The sequence below is a fragment of the Canis lupus genome, chromosome X (assembly GCF_003254725.2).
Source record: "Canis lupus dingo isolate Sandy chromosome X, ASM325472v2, whole genome shotgun sequence".
NCBI classification, from domain to species: domain Eukaryota; kingdom Metazoa; phylum Chordata; class Mammalia; order Carnivora; family Canidae; genus Canis; species Canis lupus.
The window spans coordinates 11,737,038-11,758,063 of record NC_064281.1 but is presented as its reverse complement, the minus strand read 5'-3'; the positions used below and the strand labels follow the sequence as shown (position 1 = coordinate 11,758,063).

The window sequence follows — 21,026 nt, the reverse complement described above, 5'->3', positions numbered from 1 at the left end:
AGAGGCGGCTGGGGCCTCGTCCCCCCGCACCCCCGGACAGACAACCCCAGCCCAGCCCCTCCTTTCTCTCTGCCTCGGCGGCTGTGCCACGTCTCACCGCCCCGTCAAATCGGCCGCCCGAGCGGATTTACAGGAAAGATCACTGACAAAATTCCTCCTTTTGCCTCGATGGTCCCTGGTATGTTGTGGGTCAGGTGTCCTTTTGAGACTCTGATCACCACCACTGGCTCTCTCTCGGGAACGTGAGTGCCCGGCACGTCTGTGCTCGCTCTCTGGATGGTCACGGTGTCCCGAAGGCCCTCGGAGGCCGCCGCGGACTCCGGGTCTAGATACGGGGTCCTGGCCGCGGCGGCTGCGGCCTCGAGCTCGCCTCTGCCGCTTACAGGCCTGGCAGCGCCTCAGCCACCCTCCGAGCACGCTCCCGTCTCCTCCCCGGCGGGGGGGGGGGGGGCACGTCCCAGGGTTGCCGCGAGCACGGCCAGGAGAAAGCACCGGCCGCTACGCGTGCTCCCTGCGTGGTGGCCAGTGTGCTGTCGTCCCGGCCTAGCCGCAGGATTTCAACAGTTGGCCAGCTTCGAGACTTTGGGCAGCCAGAAATATGTAAGAAGGAAGAAAATTATTCTAGAACCGTACCTGAAGGACTAACTTCAAAATTTCTTTGACTTTCAGGGCCACAGATTTTATGTAAAATATTTACAATAAGGCAATATTACAAGTTGCTGTGGCTGTTTTTTTTTAAGATTTTATTATTTATTCATGAGACACACACACACACACACACACACACACACACACACACAGAGGCAGAAGGAGAAGCAGGCTCCACACAGGGAGCCCGACGTGGGACTCGATCTCACGACTCCAGGATCAGGCCCTGGGCTGAAGGTGATGCTAACTGCTGAGCCATCCCGGCTGCCCTGTATTTTTTTTTTAAACAACCTTCTAAAACAACCATCCAAGAGTATACTGCTCCCTTCACAGTTCTGTCTTTGAAGGTCCACTTATCCCAAAAGTAATATTGTTTCAAATATTCAAATCCACTTATTCAAATCCACAAATTCAAATATTCAAATCCACTTATCCCAAAAGTAATATTGTTTCAAATATCCGTGGGGCCTCCTCTCCTTTGAGCCTCCTCTCCTTTGAGAATTGTTTTCAAAAAAAAAAAATTGTTTTCAGAGGCCCTGGTTCATTTTGAATGTCCTCATTGGAAACAAATTACTTCTGAATGGATTTAGTGTTTGCAAATAGCCAGAAAATATCCGGAGCCAACTTCTAGTTCCTAGGGGGAGTAATCAAGCCCGGTGATGCCACTTTTTGGTCAAAAACAAACTGTAACTCTTGAGTAAGGATACTGAGTTTTAAAAGCATCTTTCATAAGGCGTATCAACACATGGAGAGTGAAACTAATTTTGACAAGTTAATCAGCCCATAAAGGATGTCAAGTATTCACCACAATGCTATCTTCGTGGCTTTTCTTTCTTCTGTGTACATTGAATTATTTTTTTAAGTGAACGATACTACTTTGACAAAAGTAGTATTTTAAAAATGTGTGTCGTGTAAAAAAATAAATGGCTAACTAAATTTTCTTTTACTCATGCAGTCTTTTGGATGTCATATAAAAAGTCAAATTATGCTTATGGACCAAGATAGACATGCAATAGGTCTCAGTTGCAGTTCATATATCCATAACTTTATGATAATTTGGATAATTTACCCTGCATCCCTCTGACAGTGATCGTAAGCAGGCCTGACGTTTCTCGTAGCATAGAAAGATCAGAAAATCCACCTAATCGCAACTTAAGAATCATTTCTGTCCTCTAATTACCTTTACTCAATTTCAGTATGGCTCTTTAATAAAATAGGGGTCAGCAAACCTTTTCTGTGAAGGGTCACATAGCAGGTATTTTTAAACTCTGTAGGTGGTACAGCATCTCTGGCAACTACCCCACTCTGCGGTTACAGTAGGAAATCAGACACAATACAGGAACGAGTGGGCAAGGCTTGCTCCAGGACAACTTTATTTACAGCAACAGGCCACCGGGTTTGGTCCCGGGCCAAGGTTTGCTGACCCCTGATCTAGTGATGAATTTTAACGAGGATGCTAGCTGAAATGAGTATGAGCTGCACACAGCACCGAGCCGTGTTTGGGGCTTGCACCAGGCATGCCCAAAGGGTTGGTCGATGCCAAAGGGGATGGTGGTCACAGCTGCTTTCATGCAGGACGTCCAAGACTACATCTCAAGCCCTTCAACATTTTGGGTTTCACGCAAACTCGGTTCTAGTTTTTAAGGGCTCCTCTCTAAAAACTGTTAGAGGGGGACGCGTGGGAAGCTCAGCAGTTGAGCGCCTGCCTTTGGCTCAGGTCATGATCCTGGGGTCCTGGGGTCGAGTCCCGCATCGGGCTCCCTGCATGGAGCCTGCTTCTCCCTCTGCCTGTGTCTCTGCCTCTCTCTCTCTCTCTGTGTCTCTCATGAATAAATAAATAAAATCTTAAAAAAAAAAGAAAAAGAAATCTCCAGTGGAAGAGCTTGTATCTCCTACGGTTTGATACAAAGGCACTAGCAGGATGCAGGTTTCCTACGGTGACAGTGACAGCCCGACGCGGCCCAGCACAGGTCAGAGGTCAGCACCCTCTTCCATCTCTAGCTCAGGCCACTCGGGCATTTCGTCAGCGCTCGGGGCTTCTGCTAAGAATGGATGTTTGCTGCTCTTGCGGTTTCCTGTTGGGGAAGCGAGCTTACGAAACGGGGCTGGGGCCCGTGTGGCCACGTTCTTACCGAATGCCCAAACGTCCGACTTGCTGCTGTATTTGAAGTAGTGGAACACCTCTGGGGCTGACCACTTGACCGGGAACTTTGTTCCTACTGAGCTGACGTACTGGTCATCGAGAACATACCTGCGGGGACAAAGGTGCACACAGAGCTTCAGGCCCCGGGCCGTGCAGAGTGAGAGGCCTCTGCGGGCTGGGTGCTGGGGGCCTCAGAGCCCCGCCGTCTGGGGGGGGGAGCCTCGCTTCTCTAGGTCTCCTGCCTCCTTGCAACGTGTAGCTTTACCCAAAGGCCGCTTCTGGCCTGTAGGCTTTGGAAAAATCACATCCCCCTTGGCAGGTACCGATATCTGAATGCAAAACATTTGATGAACATAGAAAAACACGAAAAAACGTAAAAATAGAATGACTCAGGATCTCACCCTGAAGATAATTTGTAATGCGCGCTTGCTCGTACTTTCCAATCTTTTGTCCTACGTTTAATATGAACGAAATTGGGTTTCTTTCGTACTAAGGTTTGCTTTTTCCTTTAAGGGCCTCACAAGAGCATTTTCCCTACGGGGTTACATTTGCTTGCGCAGCATCGTGTTTAATGACTGAATAGTATTCGCTCCTATGGACTAACATTGTAGGGTTTCACCTTGTAAGTTGCTTCTGATCTGCTGTTACAAGCAATAATGAAGGACAGTATCCTCTGGAGACATCGAGACCTTAAAAATATATATTCAAGGATCTGCACTGTATAATAATGATAAAAATAGAAGCAACCTCAATGTCCACCTGTTGAGGAGCAATTAAATATGCTAAAGCACAGTAATGCAGCAGAACAGTACGTGGCCATTTAAGGAACAAGGGAGCTCGATATTTCCCAAAATTAAAGAATGCCCATGGCAAATGGGTACGTGCAAAAGTAGATACATATAATGTAATTCCATTTTTAAAAATTTTAATTCCGGTATAGTTAATATACAGTGTGGCATTAGGTTCAGGGGTACAATATAGTGATCTGACACCTCCATATATGACTCGGGGCTCTTCAAAGCGAGTGTACTCTTAATCCCCTTTGTCTGTCTTTGTGGGAACAAACAATAAATGCACATATTTGTGTATATGATTGGGTATACTTCGGAATGAGGTATGAAAGGACATCTGTCAAATGTGTTAGCAGTAGTTACTCCTACTGCTGAAAATAAGGGGAAGGTGGGGCAGATTCTACTCTTTACCTTCTATGCTCTTGCTATATTTCTCACAAGAAGCATCTATCTCTTAGTTCTATAACTAATAGAGGGGAACCTCATATATTTGCCTAGAAAAAAGCAAATAAATAAGGACTCTTAAGAAAAAAGGAAAATGAGGGGCGCCTGGTAGCTCAGTTGGTCAAGCGCCCAACTCCTGGTTTCGGCTCAGGTCATGATCTCAGGGTGATGGCCCCACAGCTGGCTCTGTGCTCCGCGGGAGTTCACTTGGGATTCTCTCTCCCTCTCCATCTGCCCTTCCCCCACTCGCTCTGGCTCTCTCTCCCTCTAAAATGAATAATAAAAGTGAATAATTTCTTTTTTAAATGAATAAAATGAACAATAATAAAATGAATCATTTCTTTTTTAAAAAAGGAAAATGAAAGATATGGAAACTGAAATTTTGGATGTACTTCATGGGAAAACTATACACACTGAAAATGTTTTAGAGGTATATACTGTAATTTAAAATGTCAGAAAAATCTGGTTTTGAAAATCATTATTTGAAATATTAACAATATTAATATTATGTGAATACTATATTAATATTTAATTTATGACTATATTATGAATAGAATAGGAATACTAATAGCAATAATAAAGTACACTTTCACGGGATTACATAAAGCACCTTCCATACTTCCCTTCCCAGACCCCCTCAGCAGCTCTAGACACCACAAGACACCCAGAAACTCCCCTGGCACTGGGTTCTGCTCATGGCTTAAACTTTCCTTTGAATCATCAGGCTCAAGTGAAGTCACAGGCTTCTGAATGGTGGCAGCACAGGACTTCATGAGCAACAGGGCCTGTTCCATGGCCTCCAGGATTCCTTATTCAGAGCAAGACCTCATGTCTCCCTTTTTCTCAGCCTCAAAGAACTTGACAAGTATATTCCCTGGATGCCAGCATACCAGCCAGTATTCCCACTATGAGAGCAGGTGGGGATCAGTTTCCCTGTTCTAGGAGCTTCTCCTTGCCCTAGAAGCTGTACACAGCGCTTTCTCTCACACTTGGAGAGCTACACATTTGGAGAATCGGTGAAGGAGGCTCAGTGTATGGCGGCTGGAGGGATGGCAAGTAGCACACAGCTAATGGGACATCTCGACCATGTTGAGGTGTCCCAGAAGAGAGGCACTTCTCAGTATTGAATTTTGGAGAAGACTTCAAAAACAGATCCTCCTGGAGCGCCTGGCTGGCTCAGCTGGAGGCGCATGTGACTCGTGATCTCAGGGTAGTGAGTTTGAGGCTCATACTGGGTATAGAGCTTACTAAAAAAATAAACTTTAAAAAAACCCACCCATATCCTCTTACGGTGTTTTAGGGCTGGGTACACTAAATATAGAGGTAGGCTTAGTCCACTCTTCAGACTTCTTTGAAGCTATACTATTCCTGCTCAGAATTGTGTGAGTTTATGTTGAATTGACACAACTTTCTAGCTGCATTTTGTCTCAATGTTGACATCTACTTGCCCTCTGGACTAAGCTGATGATTCTGAGGGCAGGGATTATGCCGTCCATACCAGGATCTCCCACAAGGCCTTGGCATTATGTAGCTGCTCAGTAAATGCTGAATGGAAAGGCCAACGTGTGCATCTTTGTTTCCTCCGTAAAACCAGGAAAAGTGCCTCTGAAGATGCATAATAAAGATAATGGAAGATGTCTTTAAACTACTATCATAAAATAATTTCTCTAAATCATAAAGTGGTGCTAGAATGCCAACTAACAGAATCTCAAAGTCTACTTTCATGCCTTACTTGGTTATACAGAATAGTTAATGACATGACAGTGAAAACTTTCCTAGTGTTAGCGCTATGCCTATTTGAATGAATATTAACAAGTATACAGAAAGGGCTGAAGGAACCCTGCTTGAGTTAAAATACATACATAAAAAATGTGTTTATGCCAATAATCTGGCTATAACACATTACACCTGAATATTCATTACTATTTACGAGTGTTTATTTTATACTTTATAATATTTATATTTATTAGTATTTATTTTATGCTTTATAATTATATATAAAATTCTATATAAAAATTCTATATAAAAATATAAATTTATATATAATTTTATTATAATCTAATAAAATTATATTATTATATATCATTAAAGATTATTATAAAAATCATATAATTAAAAATCATATTATTATAATTATATATCATAAAAGTCATTTTATAATTTAATATAAGTTGTATTATATAACTAAATATATAATCATATATATCTCAAAAAATGCGCATATAAGTTTTATATATAATTATATATTTATATATAGTCCTATATATTTCATATACTTGTATTTATATATGCTTGTATATTATATATGTGATTCATGAATCATCTGCTAGTTGTACAATCTTAGTTTGCCTCATGTGGGCCTTATTTCCAAAGAAGTCCTGGGGTTCAGTTCACACTGGTGGGCAACCACGTGTCACCGCGTCGCCGCCCGGTGGCTTACCTGGTCATTCCGAAGTCCGACACTTTCACCGAGAGGTCGCTGTCTACCAAGCAGTTCCGAGCCGCCTTTGGAAGAAAAACAGAATCGCCACGTGGTCAGAGTGGCCCGGAATCTCCGGACGCCAGAATCCAGCGTCTTCCTTCCCGCTGGCGGAGTCCTCACGGAGCCTGACATTGCCAATCGCACCCCCCAGATGTTGAGGCACCTTCTCCTTGGCAGTTCTGCAGCTTTCGGGGCGAAGACGTGCTCCCCTGCGTATCTTCACGCACGCACCCACCCGGCCAAACAGCCCGAAGGACGTTACGCGTTCAACACAGAGCCTCAGCTCATGGGCAAGAAGGGAAGCGTTATTTCCAGAAGGTTCCTTCGCCGCCCTGGCCTGGCGGGATGGCAGCGTGCCTTCGGGAGCTCAAGGGGACCCCTAAAGATAAACAGCAGCTCCCACCGAGCCAGGCCCTGCCCACGCCCCCCCAACCCCCGGGGGGCCAAAGACACGCGCAGATGTCGCCTCCTTTCCCTTTTGGGTTTCCCAGGCCGCTCCAGCACTGAGCCCTCCTGGGGCAAAGGCCACCTGGCACCTAATGCTGGTGAGACGCCGACACTGACCAAAGTCTTTCCCTTTCACCGGTTCTCCTTCCTACCAGGACACGGCCACCTGCGTCCTGACGGCCGCTCCTCCCAATCTCTTATTTTGCAATTGCGGTTTTCATCCCACAAGGTCATGTGCTTGAGCACGTCACAGGTGGGCACGGGAAGAGCCAAGCGCTCGCCCCTGATGTCCTTCCCAAGGACCCCGTCACTGCAGGTGGGGACGCTGCGCTGCTTGCTTGCCCCGAGCGGCTCTGCTTACCAGGTCCCTGTGTATGAACTGGTGGCTCTCCAAGAAGGCCATGCCTTCACACACGTCGTAGCACATCTCCAAGAGCTGCGACGCCTCCAGTCCCTTCCCGTGACTCTTCAGGTAATTCAGCAAGCAGCCATTGGTGATATACTCGGTCACTATGTATATGGGGTATCTCTTGGAGCACACCCCATAGAATTTCACCAGCTTCGGATGGCTGAGTTTCCTGGAAATGACAGATTGGCAGAGTTCACTACTGAATTTGCACACTCCGGTTTCCAGATGTTCTGAAAAACAATCACTCTCACATTTTTGCTTGTTTTAATCGCCCCCCCACCTTCTACTTGAACAAAGAAAGAGAGAAAAACGTTGTGCATTTTATTCTGGGAGCATTAGCCTTTGAAAGCAAAAAGAAAAGAAAAAAAAAATCTGCCTCTTAGACGACATCAACACCCCCAGTAGCAAGTTAGCAGTTGTGGGTGCTCTGTGCACCTTTCCCACAGAGAACCAGCGGAACAGGGGTCTGTTGCCTCAAAAATCTCATTGAGTCTCCCGGCATCTAGAGAGCCTCCATGCCTGATGTGGAGGGAGCCACACACTGAGGGCAATCACTTCCACTCTAAAGTATTTAACTTTCTAAGTTTTGAAGTCCAAGCACTTTTATTCTCAAAAAAAAACAAAAAACAAAAAACAAAAAACAAAAAAACAAAACAGTTGTATCAGAATGTGAAGGGTGCAGGAAAAATGAAAATAGTTGCCATGTTAGGGAAGTGAGATTAGCCATGAGTTCTCTTTCTTATTTTTTAATTCATTTTACATTATTGTTACATTATCTTTCTTTTTCTTTTAAGATTTATTTGAGAAAGAGCACACACAAGTGGGGGAAGGGGCCCAGGGAGAATGAGAGAGAATCTCAAGCAAACTCTCCACTCAGAGGCCTATGTGGGGCTTGATACCATGACCCCGAGATCCTGACCTGAGCTGAAATCACGGGTCCAACGCTTAACCGACTGAGCTACCCAGGCACCTCACGTTATCTTTCAATAATTAATTTAGAAAACAGTAATGATATGACATAGCCCTTCTGGTAGGTGATGACAGATAGACGCTCAGCTGTTACGCTGCTCATCTAGTTGTCCATATACTTGATCAATGTACAGGCTAATTCTTTAATGTTCAGGTGTTTAAAGTAAACCTAAAGCCAACATGTCGATTTTAGAATTTTTTATGAGCATTTATTCAATATTCTCTATAGTTAGAACTGTTTATTATTATTTTTTGTTTTTATTTTTTAAAGATTTTATTTATTTTTTTCATGAGAGACACAGAGAGAGAGGCCCAGACACAGGCAGAGGGAGAAGCAGGCTCCATGCAGGGAGCCTGATGCAGCACTGGATCCCAGGACCCCGGGATCACGACCTGAGCCACAGGTAGATGCTCATCCACTGAGCCACCCAGGTGCCCCAGTTATAACTATTTGAGTAGTTCTTTTCTTCCTTCTTGGTTTAGGGACATGCCTTATCAGGTTGCTCAAGGCTATCTATGAGCTCTGTCATGCCTCCTTTCAGCTCTTTTAGAGAACGGCCTGGAACTCAGCATTGCTCCCTACGGGGGGGGTGCTAGTGGTGGGACAAAGGTCCCTCACCCAATAAAAGCTGTTCTGTGAACAAATTCAGTCACTGACCAGGGGCCCCATGGTGGGGACACCATGGCAACTGATACTGCCCGCATGATAGGCCTCAAATTGGCCATCGGCTGAGCGGTAGCATTGTCCTCTTAAGGTACAGTTTGACCTCCTTCTTTATGACTAGGTGATTTGTTAATGACTTTTCATGATTCTGTGTGATTACCAGTCATCTAGTAGCAAAAACTATGTTTTAAAGGTACACCATGACACGGGTTACACTATAAACCTAAAGGAGTTTCCCCTAGATTTTTCTGTCCTACAAAAGGAGGACATCAGGGGCCTCCTCCCCAGTTTTAAGACAGTATAATTGCCAAAGCCAGGACAGGCTACATAATTTGCAGGGACCAGGTATGAAATGAAAATCTTTATTTAAGGATTATTCAGAATTTCAAAATGGTGTGGGGTCAGGGTGGCTCAGTCAGTGAGTGTCTGACTTGATTTCAGCTCAGGGTCATGAGATCGAGCCCTGTGTCGGGCTCCACGCTCAGCAGGGAGTCTGCTTAGGATTCTCTCTCCCTTTCTCTCTGTCCCTCCCCCCACTCGAATGCTCTCTCTCTCTCTCTCTCTCTCACTCTCTCTCAAATAAATACATCTTTAAAAAAATAGAGAATCTCAAGATGGGGACATCACAGCAGTAAACCAAGTGCAGAGCCCTTCTAAATGTGGCGGCCCTCAAGGTGGTGCAGGTGGCCCGTGAAGCCAGCCCTTGCCAAAGGCTTATCTTCACATGGTACCTCTGCTTCCAGACAGTTCTGCAGTTGTGGTCAAAGTGATAGTTCTGACTGTCCTGGTACCTTTGGTCTTCATGAGAGAATGACTAAGGAAGTGGACACTGGAATATCTGCCTGGGTTTGCATCTCTGCTCTGCCACTTTTACTAGTGTGGTGACCTTGGACCCATTATTTAACATTTCTGTGCTTCAGCTTCCTATAAAACAAAGATAACAATGGTACCTCCGTCGCAGGCTTCTTAGGAGGGCTGAATGCATTAATATTTATAAAGTGCTCAGAGAGATGCCTGTAAATGCCACATAAGTGTTTAAAATTTGTTTAAAGGGCCCTTACTCTGCAGCAGGCTAGGCTTCGTGATCTCAACTGTCTTTGATCAAAATCCTGCTGTGGCATTGTTCTTCGTATCATGTTGATCAGTTCCCTAAAGGCAGGATGACCAGCTGTCCCAGTTTGCCTGGGACTGAGGGGTTCCTGGATCACAGGCCTTTCCGTGCTAGAGCAGAAGAGTCTCAGGCACACCTGGGTGCTCCGTGTAAGAGCGGGGGGTGGGAGGGGGAGAGATAGAGATAGAGATAGAGAGAGAGCATGCGAGCAAGCCAGCTCAAAGAGAAAAAGAACACATCTGTTTGGAGCTAAGGCCCGTTAGGAAGCGCATCTTCATTTATCAGGTGAGGAAAGAAGTAGGGTGAGAAAGGGGTTCTGTGAGACTGGTTCCAGGAAGGAGAAGGATATTGTCCATAGGGCATTAGTTTTCAGTCTTGCCTTAGTTCTGGCCCCTAGAGGCTCCTGCCCTTGGGCAAGTGCTTTCCACGGCCCCACTCTGTTCCTCATCCCACCACGCACCTCCCCGAAGGGCCAAGGCATACCTACTCAGCACCCATGCATCCCTTTTTCTTGATCACCCTTGGGGTACCAGGACTCTGGAATCCCCTGTCCACGGAGTCCTGAGGCCTCTTCCAGGACTGTGTGGACTCATCCTGGGCCAGTCCCCCTAAGAGTGAACCATGCTATTGGCGTGCCTACCCCTAACCAAGACCCTTAGCTGATAGACAGCTGTCTGTTGGAGACACAGAAGGAGCTTGGAGGTACTGAATGCCATGTCTGCACTTGAGTACTGAGTACAGTGCAGGGCAGAGCTGGGGTGGGAAGAGAAAGGCGAGGGGTAGAGTGGGTGGTTGAGGGCTGACATGTGCCAGAGGCTGGTTTCTCTAAAGAGTCTTGGGAATTCTAAACTGGAATATGGCCTCTGAGGTTGGTACAGAGGTCTACCCGTTAAAGCAGGAGCATAGAACTGATTTTATTCACCAGTGTGTCAGCTTGCTTTACAGCTGCTAAGTAATACCTGCCGTATGTGGACTCTTGCTCTAGGCCTTGCAAATGTTGGGGACAGGCCTGTTAGCGTGAATGCCCCACCCCCACGGTAAGGGCCAAACTGCCATTCCTCAGGAGAAACTTACATCATGGTCTGAGCCTCCTGGAAGAATTCATCTTCGGACATGGAGCCCTCCTTGATCATCTTAATGGCAACATCATACTGGCCCTTCCACTTGCCCAGATGGACTACTCCAAACTGACCACTCCCCAGCTCCTTCAGGAGGGTAATCTCTTCTCTCTTCAGTTCCCATATTCCTAATGAGGCAATATAGACACTCTTCAGGATGAGAATGGAAGGCTTTGGGGCTAACAGCTTCCCAAGGGACTTCTCCAGTGAGTTTCATATTGGCAATATGAAGAACAGCAAGACTTTTGATTGTAAGTTGATCGCCTCAAAAAACCCTTCGTGAGGCAGTCTTATATGACCTCTCTGACCACACGATAATGCCAACAGGACAATACTCTTCTTGAAGCAGCCAGAGTTCTCGACAAAAGGCTTAGGGCACTTTGCCAACCAGAGGCATCTTGGAAATACCTGGTGTGAAAGTGTGCTCGATGCTCTTAGCTTGGTAAAATAATCATTAGCGTTTTTTTAATAAAGCAAACTAAACTGTGATCTGGGTAGATGTCATTATCCTAAATACACAAAGTTGAACACTGCCTCCCCTAAGTAGGCACAGAATCCCAGAAGAAGAAAAGACAGGCAATGGCAAATATATATATGCGTATATATATATAAATTTATATATAATAATAAAACTATAATTTATATATAATATATATATATTATATATAAATTTAAAACCAGAAATGGTGGGAAATGGAGTTTAAGAGCCCAGGTGTTTGTCCATACCACTTCCCAAGGACACGGAGGTGGGAACCTTGTTGGCCTTGGTCGACACAGGGTGGCGGAGTCGCGTGATCATGCCTACAATGAAATCAGCACCATATCATCACATCGTATCACATCACATTACATCACCCCTCTGTTTGCGCTCTCGCCAGAGTAGCTGGAAAAGTACAGAGTTCAGGATGTCGTGATGGAGAGAGCGGGTCCATTCTGACCATGTTCATCCTGTAGCTGTATTGATTTGCTTGACTTGACTAATTAGCTCAATGTAAAGCAAAAATGAGAAGAGTAAAACATCTTTATGTGATTTTTAAAAATCCCATCAAATAAGTTGCTCGATGGAATCTTTCATTTAAAAAGATTTCCCGGGGATCCCTGGGTGGCTTGGCGGTTTGGCGCCTGCTTTTGGCCTGGAGTGTGATCCTGGGGTCCCAGAATCGAGTCCTGCATCGGGCTCCCTGTGTGGGGCCTGCTTCTCCCTCTGCCTGTGTCTCTGCCTCTCTCTCTTTCTGTGTATCTCTCATGAATGAATAAATAAAATCTTTAAAAATAAATAAATAAATAAATAAATAAATAAATAAATAAATAGTTTCCCCATTTTGGTTCTGCTTTTTATAGTCCTATATTTATATACATATACATACAGCTCAATAATTTGGTTAAAAAAAATCCAAACAGTACAGAAGGGCACAAAATAAAAAGCAAACCACTCAATTTTTAAAAATCAAAACTATTACTAAGTTGCATTAAACGCTCAAGTCAGGGATCCCTGGGTTGCTCAGTGGTTTGGCACCTGCCTTTGGCCTGGGGCGTGATCTTGGGGTCCCGGGATCGGGTCCCACATCGGGCTCCCTGTGTGGGGCCTGCTTCTCCCTCGGCCTGTGTCTCTGCCTCTCTCTCTGTGTGTCTCTCATGAATAAATAAATAAAATCTAAAAAAAAATAAATTCTCAACAACAACAACAAAAAAGAAATTCCACTTGTAGGGAATCTGGCTACAGAAACACTCATACGGATGCACAGAGCTACGTGTACAGGCCTGTACATTGAAATATCGATCATGATGTGAAAATACTGTATGCGATGCAACCGCTAATCGATCCAGGGTTGGGTGAATACATTTCGGAGTAATTCTACTGTAGAATTCTATGCAGCTGTTAAACAGACCATGAGCGATATGTATGTGCATGGAAAGACCACTAAGACATGTTGAGCAGAGAAAGCAAGCTGAAAAAGCAGTGTGTGTGGGGAAGGATCTGATCTCTGTAAAAACATAATGTGTAAAAAAAAAAATAAACCAAAAATCCCCCCAAAACATAGTGTGCATACATACACATATATAAGTCATTCATATCTATAATAAATAGTGTTAGTATCAGCAGACCAAAAGATTCTGTTGGAATAGACCCCAACTTGTCTACGGGGTCCTCTCTCCAATGATAAACGTTTCTATAATGTTTGAATTTTGTAATCAACTTATTTCCCTAGGCTGAAAAAGACTGCAAATATTTTTATAACGAGAATCTCCATTCCTAAGTTGCTAACTTACTCAATTTCATTTTTCTGGCATTTTAGAGTGCAGAGTGTCATATTCCAGGGAAACGTAGGCTAAAAATCACAGCAGGTGTGTGACTTGAGAGCATTTTTATTCCTATTTTCATGGTTCCCAATAATATTAAGACTATTAGGAGGATCAGTGATACCTGAGAAAATTGATACTTATCAACAAGGACCCATAAAAAGAAAAACCGAAAAAAATTACCTGCTGAATTGTGTTGATGGTAGTGAATAAGCTTGGGAATAGAATCAAAACAGTAGTTTTCCGCCAGGTACAATTTGTTCTCGGCATTTGTATGCACATGGTAATGCTTGACAGTTCCTTTTTTATCACTGGTAAGGAAGAAAGAATGTTAGAATGTTTTTTTTTTTTTTTTAGATTTTATTTATTTTGAGAGAGGGAGAGAGAGCACAATCGAAGAGGAGGGGCAGAGGCAGAGGGAGAAGCAGGCTCACTGCTGAGCGGGAAGCCTGATGAGGGGCTCGATCCCAGGACCCTGAGATCATGACCTGAGCCAAAGGTAGATCCTTAACCGACTGAGCCACCCAGGGGCCCCTAGAATATTTTTGATTATCAATTGAAGTTTGATCAAACAATGGTTAAATGATAATTCAGATGCATTCGCAAATTTTGGAGAGGGAAGTCAGAGGGTTTCTGGACATGTGATGTTTTTCTAGAGCTATCCATGACAATGGGTAATTACGGAAGAGAGCTCCTCTCTGAACTCAACGCATCTTTTGTACACATACAGAATTCATGTACAATAAAATCCCAACTTTCTGCACTGTTCCTCTCTGGAATCTTCCTTTGATGATCGAGAGCCCTGCAGTTCTTAAAGATCATTATTCTGAACACCAATTCTCTTTTAGGATAATAATGAAGATTAAAATGTGGGAGACAAAAAAAAAATTAAATGTGGGAGACAACGGTGATTAGGCTGTGGGTGTTCTCATCCAGAGCATGGGTGGGAGGCTCTTTTGCGAGTAGTGCATGCAAGATGAAATGGGTGGGGATACCCTTTAATTCCTCTTATGAACTTGCACCTTTTCCACATAAAACATGTTTTTCCTGTTGTTCTACTTTTGGAAAATAGTGGTGAATTGAAGCACATTGATTTGGGCTAATGAGGAATAATACACCCGCCTGTCTTAGATATCAGAGCCGTACTCTAATCAAGAGCTGGGCTTTGGGACTCCTGGGCGGCTCAGTGGTTGAGCATCTGCCTTCGGCTCGGGCGTGACCCCAGAGTCCGGGAAAAAGTCCCACATCGGGCTCCCTGCAGGGAGTCTGCTTCTCCTCTGCCCCTCTCTCTCTCTGTGTGTCTCTCATGAATAAATAAATAAAATCTTAAAAAAAAAAAAAGCTGGGCTTTGCGTCCCCTTCCACTGCTTGTTGGCAACCCTCATTTGGGTGTTACGAAGATCAGATGCAATTTTATATATAGCAATTTGCACTATGCTTGGCGCATAAGAAACTGTTGATGAATTGTTGCTGTAATGCCAGCCTGGTTAAAATTGCAACTATAAAAAGGAAAAGGGGTGCTTTCTTGTTGCAAGTGGCTACTTTGCTCTTGGTCTCAGCATGCAATTCATTCAAGCCCATGGATGATGTTTCATAAAAAGAAAGCTTCCGTGTTCATTAATTTGGATTATTTTCATTTGATTCCTTAGCTATTTGCTGCTTTTTTTCTACCCGGTCACCTTCAAAAATAAATCTGGGGTCAAGGATCTTGACTTGGAAGACTTCTCGTATCAGGTTTGGCTGAAACTGCAGGGCCTGCTTCTGCCTGTGTCTCTGCCTCTCTCCGTGTCTCTCGTGAATAAATAAATAAAATCTTTAAAACAGCAACAACTATAATAGTAACTGCTATTCACGCATGAAGTGCTCACTCTGTGCCGGGCACCCTTGTGATCCAACACGTGAATTAACTCACTTCATCCATAGAACATAGTCGTCATTGTTATTTTTCCTTTTCAGAGGGGGATGCCGAGGCACAGAGTTCGGGGACATAGAGCCTTGAAATGGTAGAGTCGGGAGTGGGACCCCGAGGTGCAGCTTCAAGCCAGAGCTCTTAACCACAAAGAGAAGACAGCACCCCGGAAAGAAGCTTTCTGCGGAACACAGATACACTGACTCGACTCTCTGCTAGCTCTGTCCCCTACTGGAGACACTGGCTAAAAAACCAGAGCCTGGGGTGGGTTTCTCAGCTCAGCAGGTGGCTGAGGCCAAGAGTGGACAGGCTCCGTTGCTCTTTTTCTCTCTTTCTAGACATAGGACCGAGTCCAGGGGAACAGCCCGAGATTCCTTTAACAGGTGTGTACTGAGGCGGGCGGTGCACCCCCCCTGCTGCCCGGGATGTGCAGAAGAGGACCCCCCACCCAGGGAACAAGCTCTCAGAGTAGAGGCCAAGTGGACAAGGCAACTACAAACAGTTGCATTCTATAGAAATATTTTGATCCACGATGCCAGAGGTTAAAGATGGTGTCTTATCCCCAAATGGGACTCGATGGCCAGCATATCCAGAGAACATGCACAAGAGATGAGAAGGAAATCCGTGTGATACTCACTTCATAGCCTTGCTAAATAAAGACACTGTATACATTCCCACCTGGCGGGAATTTCGGACCATAAACGCACCTTCTTTTCCCTGGAAAGGAAAGAAAAGAGGGGAAGGAACAGAAAACCTTTTCGTTATTCTTGAAAACTATTTTTCCTGGTAGGTGGTAGGGAAGTGGATCTTTCAGACCCACTTGGAACGCCATTGACGGCCCAGGTCACCCAACAGCTGGCACAGAAGGGGACCCACGGGGCAGCTTTCCTCCTCTGCTCGCTCTCTTCCTTTAGAGACCTACCCCGTGTGCCTCGACTCTCCCCCCCCACTTAGCTTCTAACCCTCCCCGATGGTTTGCTCTGCTTGGTGTTTGTGCAAGCCTGATGTTTTAATCTTGCAGAAATAACATTTAAAACCACCCACCGCCGTGGAATATAATACCCGAGAAGGCATTAGAAAACCAAAGGCGCAGAACAAATCATTTGTTAGAGTTCCATGCCCAGCTTGTCTTTCTTAATGACTTGGGCTAATTCCAAGCAGATCCAGAATCGGGAGGGGCAGACAGTAACCCATAGGCATGTGACAATGTGACAAGATTCAGAGTTAGGGGGTGGCGTCATCGCATTCTCACGAGTACCCCTCAAAGAAACCACTGGCGTGCTTTATTAGGTCGAACTATATATCAAAGCACCAGTTTTGCAGGTTGGAAAGAGTTTGCTTCTGGTAATTCTGTGCCAATTTAGTAACAAAATCTAGGCCCTGTTACAGCTGCTGGACTCCGCTTTAGGTGCTAGTGAGCAGGTCCGGTGGAGCTGGACTGTTACAAGGATGCCCCCCCCCGGCTCCCCCAGAAATCATGCCTCTGTTCTTGCCCTGTGCCATCCCCCCCACTGAGTCCGGGCTGGGCCTCGGGGCTTGCTCTGGCTCATAGGACGTTAGCAGGCAGGACAAAAGCAGAAATGTTAAGTGCGTGGAGCGACCTGCGGGCCTTGCGCCGTGTCCCGCTGCCTGGGCTCACCAGGCGTGAGGAGGCCCACGCCAGCCCCACGGGCGGAACGGAGGCACCCGCTTGGCACACTGGTGAGAAACCATAAATCTTGTTTCAAACCGCTAGACGTGGAAGTGGCTGACGACCCAGCAGGAGATAAGGAAAGCCAGAGGAAGTGGCTACGTGCGCAGGGCCTGTAAGCCAGGGGCTGGACGCCTGACGCCCTGAGGACACCCGGGGGGTCTCCGCCAGAAGTAAGCCCCGTGCCCTCTGCGCCCGGCGACAGGTTCTCAGAGGCTGCGTTGCAGACCAGGTGACTTACCTTTTGTCTCAGTAACTGCTCAGACTGTGACCTGGAGATGTTACCTGCAAACCAGCTGCAACGAGAAAGAATTGCATGTTTGCCAGTCGAGGGTGTTGAGCGGCGTGACTCCTCACCCAGCTTTCTAATCCGGAGGCATCGGCCTCCATCGGGGATTTCCACACCTCACCGCCCCGGAGAATCCCCCCAGGGGGCTCTTCAAAAATACGGATTCCTGAGTCTCCACCACCTGAGCATGATTCTGGGGTAGGGCCTGCGTCTCTGTGTTTTCACACAGGCTGGCACTTAAGAACCTTTGGCCTCCTTCCGGCAGGTGCCTAAGTTCTATGTGCCACTGTTTGGAGGGAGAGCCGGAGATTAGACCAATGAAGAATGTTCCAGTGGGAAAGTTGGGGCTGCCATAGATGAGAGTTCCTGTCTTTCTTTCTTTCTTTTTTTTTTAGTTCCTGTCTTTCAACCCTATATTTTTCTTTTAATAATCTGATAGAAGGACACGTTATAGCATCTAGTTTCAAAGCAAATGTTTTTCTAACAAATGTTTTTGATTTGCAGTAGATAAGCCTCTGTGGTTATATTAAGCCAGTAATATTAAGCTACCTGAGAAAGAGATGGCATGGGGCAGCCAGGTGTAATATTTTCTTTTTTTTAAAGATTTGGGCAGCCTTGGTGGCTCAGCAGTTTAGCGCCGCCTTCAGCCCAGGGCCTGATCCTGGAGACCTGGGATCGAGTCCCACATTGGGCTCCCTGCCTTCTGTGTGTCTCTCATGAATAAATAAATTAAAAAAAGATTTTATTCATTTACTTGAGAGAGGGAGGAGGAGAGAGAGAGAGAGAGAGAGAGCAAGCACAAAGGCAAAGGGAGAAGCAGACTCCCTACTGAGCAGGGAGCCCAACACAGGGCTGGATCCCAGGACCCTGAGATCACGACCTGAGCTGAAGGCAGACACTTAACCAACTGAGCCCCCCAGGTGACCCCAGGTGTAATCTTTAAGTATTGCCTTTTTCACTACGTCACTACGTTAGCCGAGAGCATAACATCTTACTTTGTATGTAGAGCTCAGCAGGCCACAGAGTTGTTTCTCATGTGAGATCAACAATGTGTGTAGTCTTTTGGTTTTGGCCAGAATGTCACACTAGGGAAATGAACAGGGTGTGAGGGGGATGGAGCATGGGTTTGGGGGCTTACAAGGACCCTCTGGCTAGAGAATAATATCCGAGGAGGAAAGAAGAACCCAAGGGTGAGGATGTGTTAGGTGGGACGTGGCGGGGGGGGGGGGGGGTGGTGTCAGCTGCTGGGCAGGTCAGTGAGGTAGAAAGAGCCACCAGTCAGTCTGGAGGTCTGGAATCTAGACATAACTTCCTAATAAGTAGTTGTACAGCTTTGGACAAGCCACTTAGCCTCTTTTGACCTTGGAATTACCCATTTACAAAATGAAGATGAGAGTTGAATTCGATAAGTTTAACAGTCTCTTCTAGTTCTACCCGTACAGATACGATATAATTAATCCTTGAGGTATGAACTGATAATTTTCTTCTTAGTTAATATTTTAAGCTAATCATAGCTAATCCAAAGATTCCTTGGGGAATGTGATTCAGGATACCTGCCTATGGGAGATGGGAGAAAGAGATGATCGGGGATCAGGAGAGAGGCCTGGAGAAGCAAGGTGAGATTGTGAATAAGCGCCCCCCGCCCCACACACACACTTTGCTCGTGTCATAATTTTGCTGAGGTCTGGCTCTGTTTTAAAAAAGATTTCAGCTCATCAGTGCCCGAGCAGCTGAGCCTTAAGCCTGGTCCTAAGATATGACTTTCCCTCGAAGCTTCCGTGCCTCAGCCTTCAAGAGAGCAAGAGTAGAATTGCCCGCGGAGTTCTGGCCACCAAAGAAATGCTTCAGTGCCCCCGATAAAGGAAGAAGCCAGGGCCACCAAGCACAGTGTGAGAGGCTGAGCCCCAGGTCACACAGACCTCAGCTTCTGATTGTCCTTAGGCATTTCTTTGACTTTGAAGAGAGTAGGTCTCTCTTGATCATTTCCCCAAAGCACACCTCTCATGCACAATTTGAATTTAGAAATGCTGGAGATAGAGACTTTCCATGTGGTCAGATCTGGGCTTTCCAAACCAAAGAAAGACTTCCAACTCATCAAAATGCTAAAGGCTAACATGTACAATTCGAAGTTCACTCCCATGGGTTTAAGTCTTTGTCATCCGTCAAAGCGCTATTATCTTTGGATCATTTTTATGCTGGTGTTTCTCAGTCTTTTATGTCTTAGTTTGAATTATTCCATCAGAGGCTTTCCTGCAGGTGGATGTTGGGGCAGAAGGTAGGGATCAAGTGCTAGGAGGCGGTGAAAAGGCCATGCTAATGGAGGGGTGGGGCATACATCACATCTTCCATAACGTGGCACCAATGCCTAGGGCTGAGCTGGGTTAGAGGTAAGTCCAAGAGGCAAAACAGTGACATGTACTTATAAAACCTCTCACTGTACCTAGAGGCGATATATCAGTGACAGCGCTCATACAAACACAGAACTGAAAATATGTGTAATCTTGGTGTTCAAGAGAGTTGGCCACCACCGGGGAGCAGGTGTCCGGGAGATGCATCACTCCCATCTCTAAGGAGTGCCAATTTTAAATAAAGTTCAGGAGACTTATTAGTCCCTATATTTAGAAGGAGACAGTCTTAGATTTTGGAAAAGACTTTAAGGGCCCCTCAGGCTAACCTGTCCCAGAACAGTTAGGGTGATCATACATTTCTATTCACCCAGAAGAGTCTAGTTTATGCCTGGTGTCCAGGTGCAATATTTAATAGCGCTCTCTCTCTCGCTCACTCTCTCTGTGTCAAATGTCCTAATCTGGATGCTAAATGATGAGGTCACCCTAGAAATAGGACTCTCTCAATATAAATACTGTCACATTCAAGTCTCAGTTGTGCTACCTTGTTGACTGCATCATGAATAACTTCAAAAATGGGACTCGGTGCTAAGAAGAGCCTTCAAACATCACCCTGGTTAGAAACCTCCTGGGAAGAAATAATTGGCAGAAATGTCATATGCTGCATCCGTGAAGACAAAGTGAAGTGAAGGGGACACCAGGTATATGATAAATCCAGTGAATATGTACAGCCAACTTAGATAATCCAGATTGAAGAAAAACATTTCCGTTAGTAACAACCTGTCATCCAGACAAATGGCCCAGAAGCTCACATGACTTTACCCATGTAAATACAGCCTCCCGGGCAAGTCTGAGACATCTGCTCTAATGCCTCCAGGGAAGAATGGAATAGAAGCATCTATGTTAGTTTTAGAGGAACACAGAGGACTTTCAAACTCACTCATAGTCTTCCAGGTTTTCCTCTTCTTCAGATGAACTGGACTCAGGAAATCCCCTTAAGAAGAGAGGAAACGATACGAATGCAAACAACCACCAAGAAATAATGCAATCACCTAGCGGTGCAATGTCAAAAATCCCACCCTGCTTTCACCCCCGTAAATAAAATTTAGACTGTCAGGGTTCCCTCTTTGCACTTGGGAGGATATCTGCAAAGTGAAGAGAGAATGACTCACAAGTTGAGTTCGTGCCTGGTTTAATGAGAAAATGGCTCTTTGCTACAGGAGGCCCCCAGGAACACGGATTTGTTTGACTCTTTTGGAAGAGCAG

General features: G+C 45.4%; 1 protein-coding gene across 4 annotated transcripts in view; it reads right to left on the bottom strand.

Annotated features, from left to right (window-relative positions):
• The window catches only part of BMX (BMX non-receptor tyrosine kinase), a 52,418-nt gene that overhangs the window by 5,434 nt on the left and 25,958 nt on the right, over window positions 1-21,026 (bottom strand). For all 4 annotated transcript variants that reach the window (XM_035711335.2, XM_035711334.2, XM_025437116.3 and 1 more), the window contains 9 exons: window positions 20,701-20,754; window positions 17,368-17,422; window positions 16,074-16,153; window positions 13,711-13,838; window positions 11,953-12,027; window positions 11,183-11,354; window positions 7,317-7,533; window positions 6,467-6,531; window positions 2,781-2,899 (listed from right to left, as the gene is read on the bottom strand). In XM_035711335.2, the coding sequence (XP_035567228.1) occupies window positions 2,781-2,899; window positions 6,467-6,531; window positions 7,317-7,533; window positions 11,183-11,354; window positions 11,953-12,027; window positions 13,711-13,838; window positions 16,074-16,153; window positions 17,368-17,422; window positions 20,701-20,754 (965 nt within the window). The remainder of the gene's footprint in view (window positions 1-2,780; window positions 2,900-6,466; window positions 6,532-7,316; window positions 7,534-11,182; window positions 11,355-11,952; window positions 12,028-13,710; window positions 13,839-16,073; window positions 16,154-17,367; window positions 17,423-20,700; window positions 20,755-21,026) is intronic.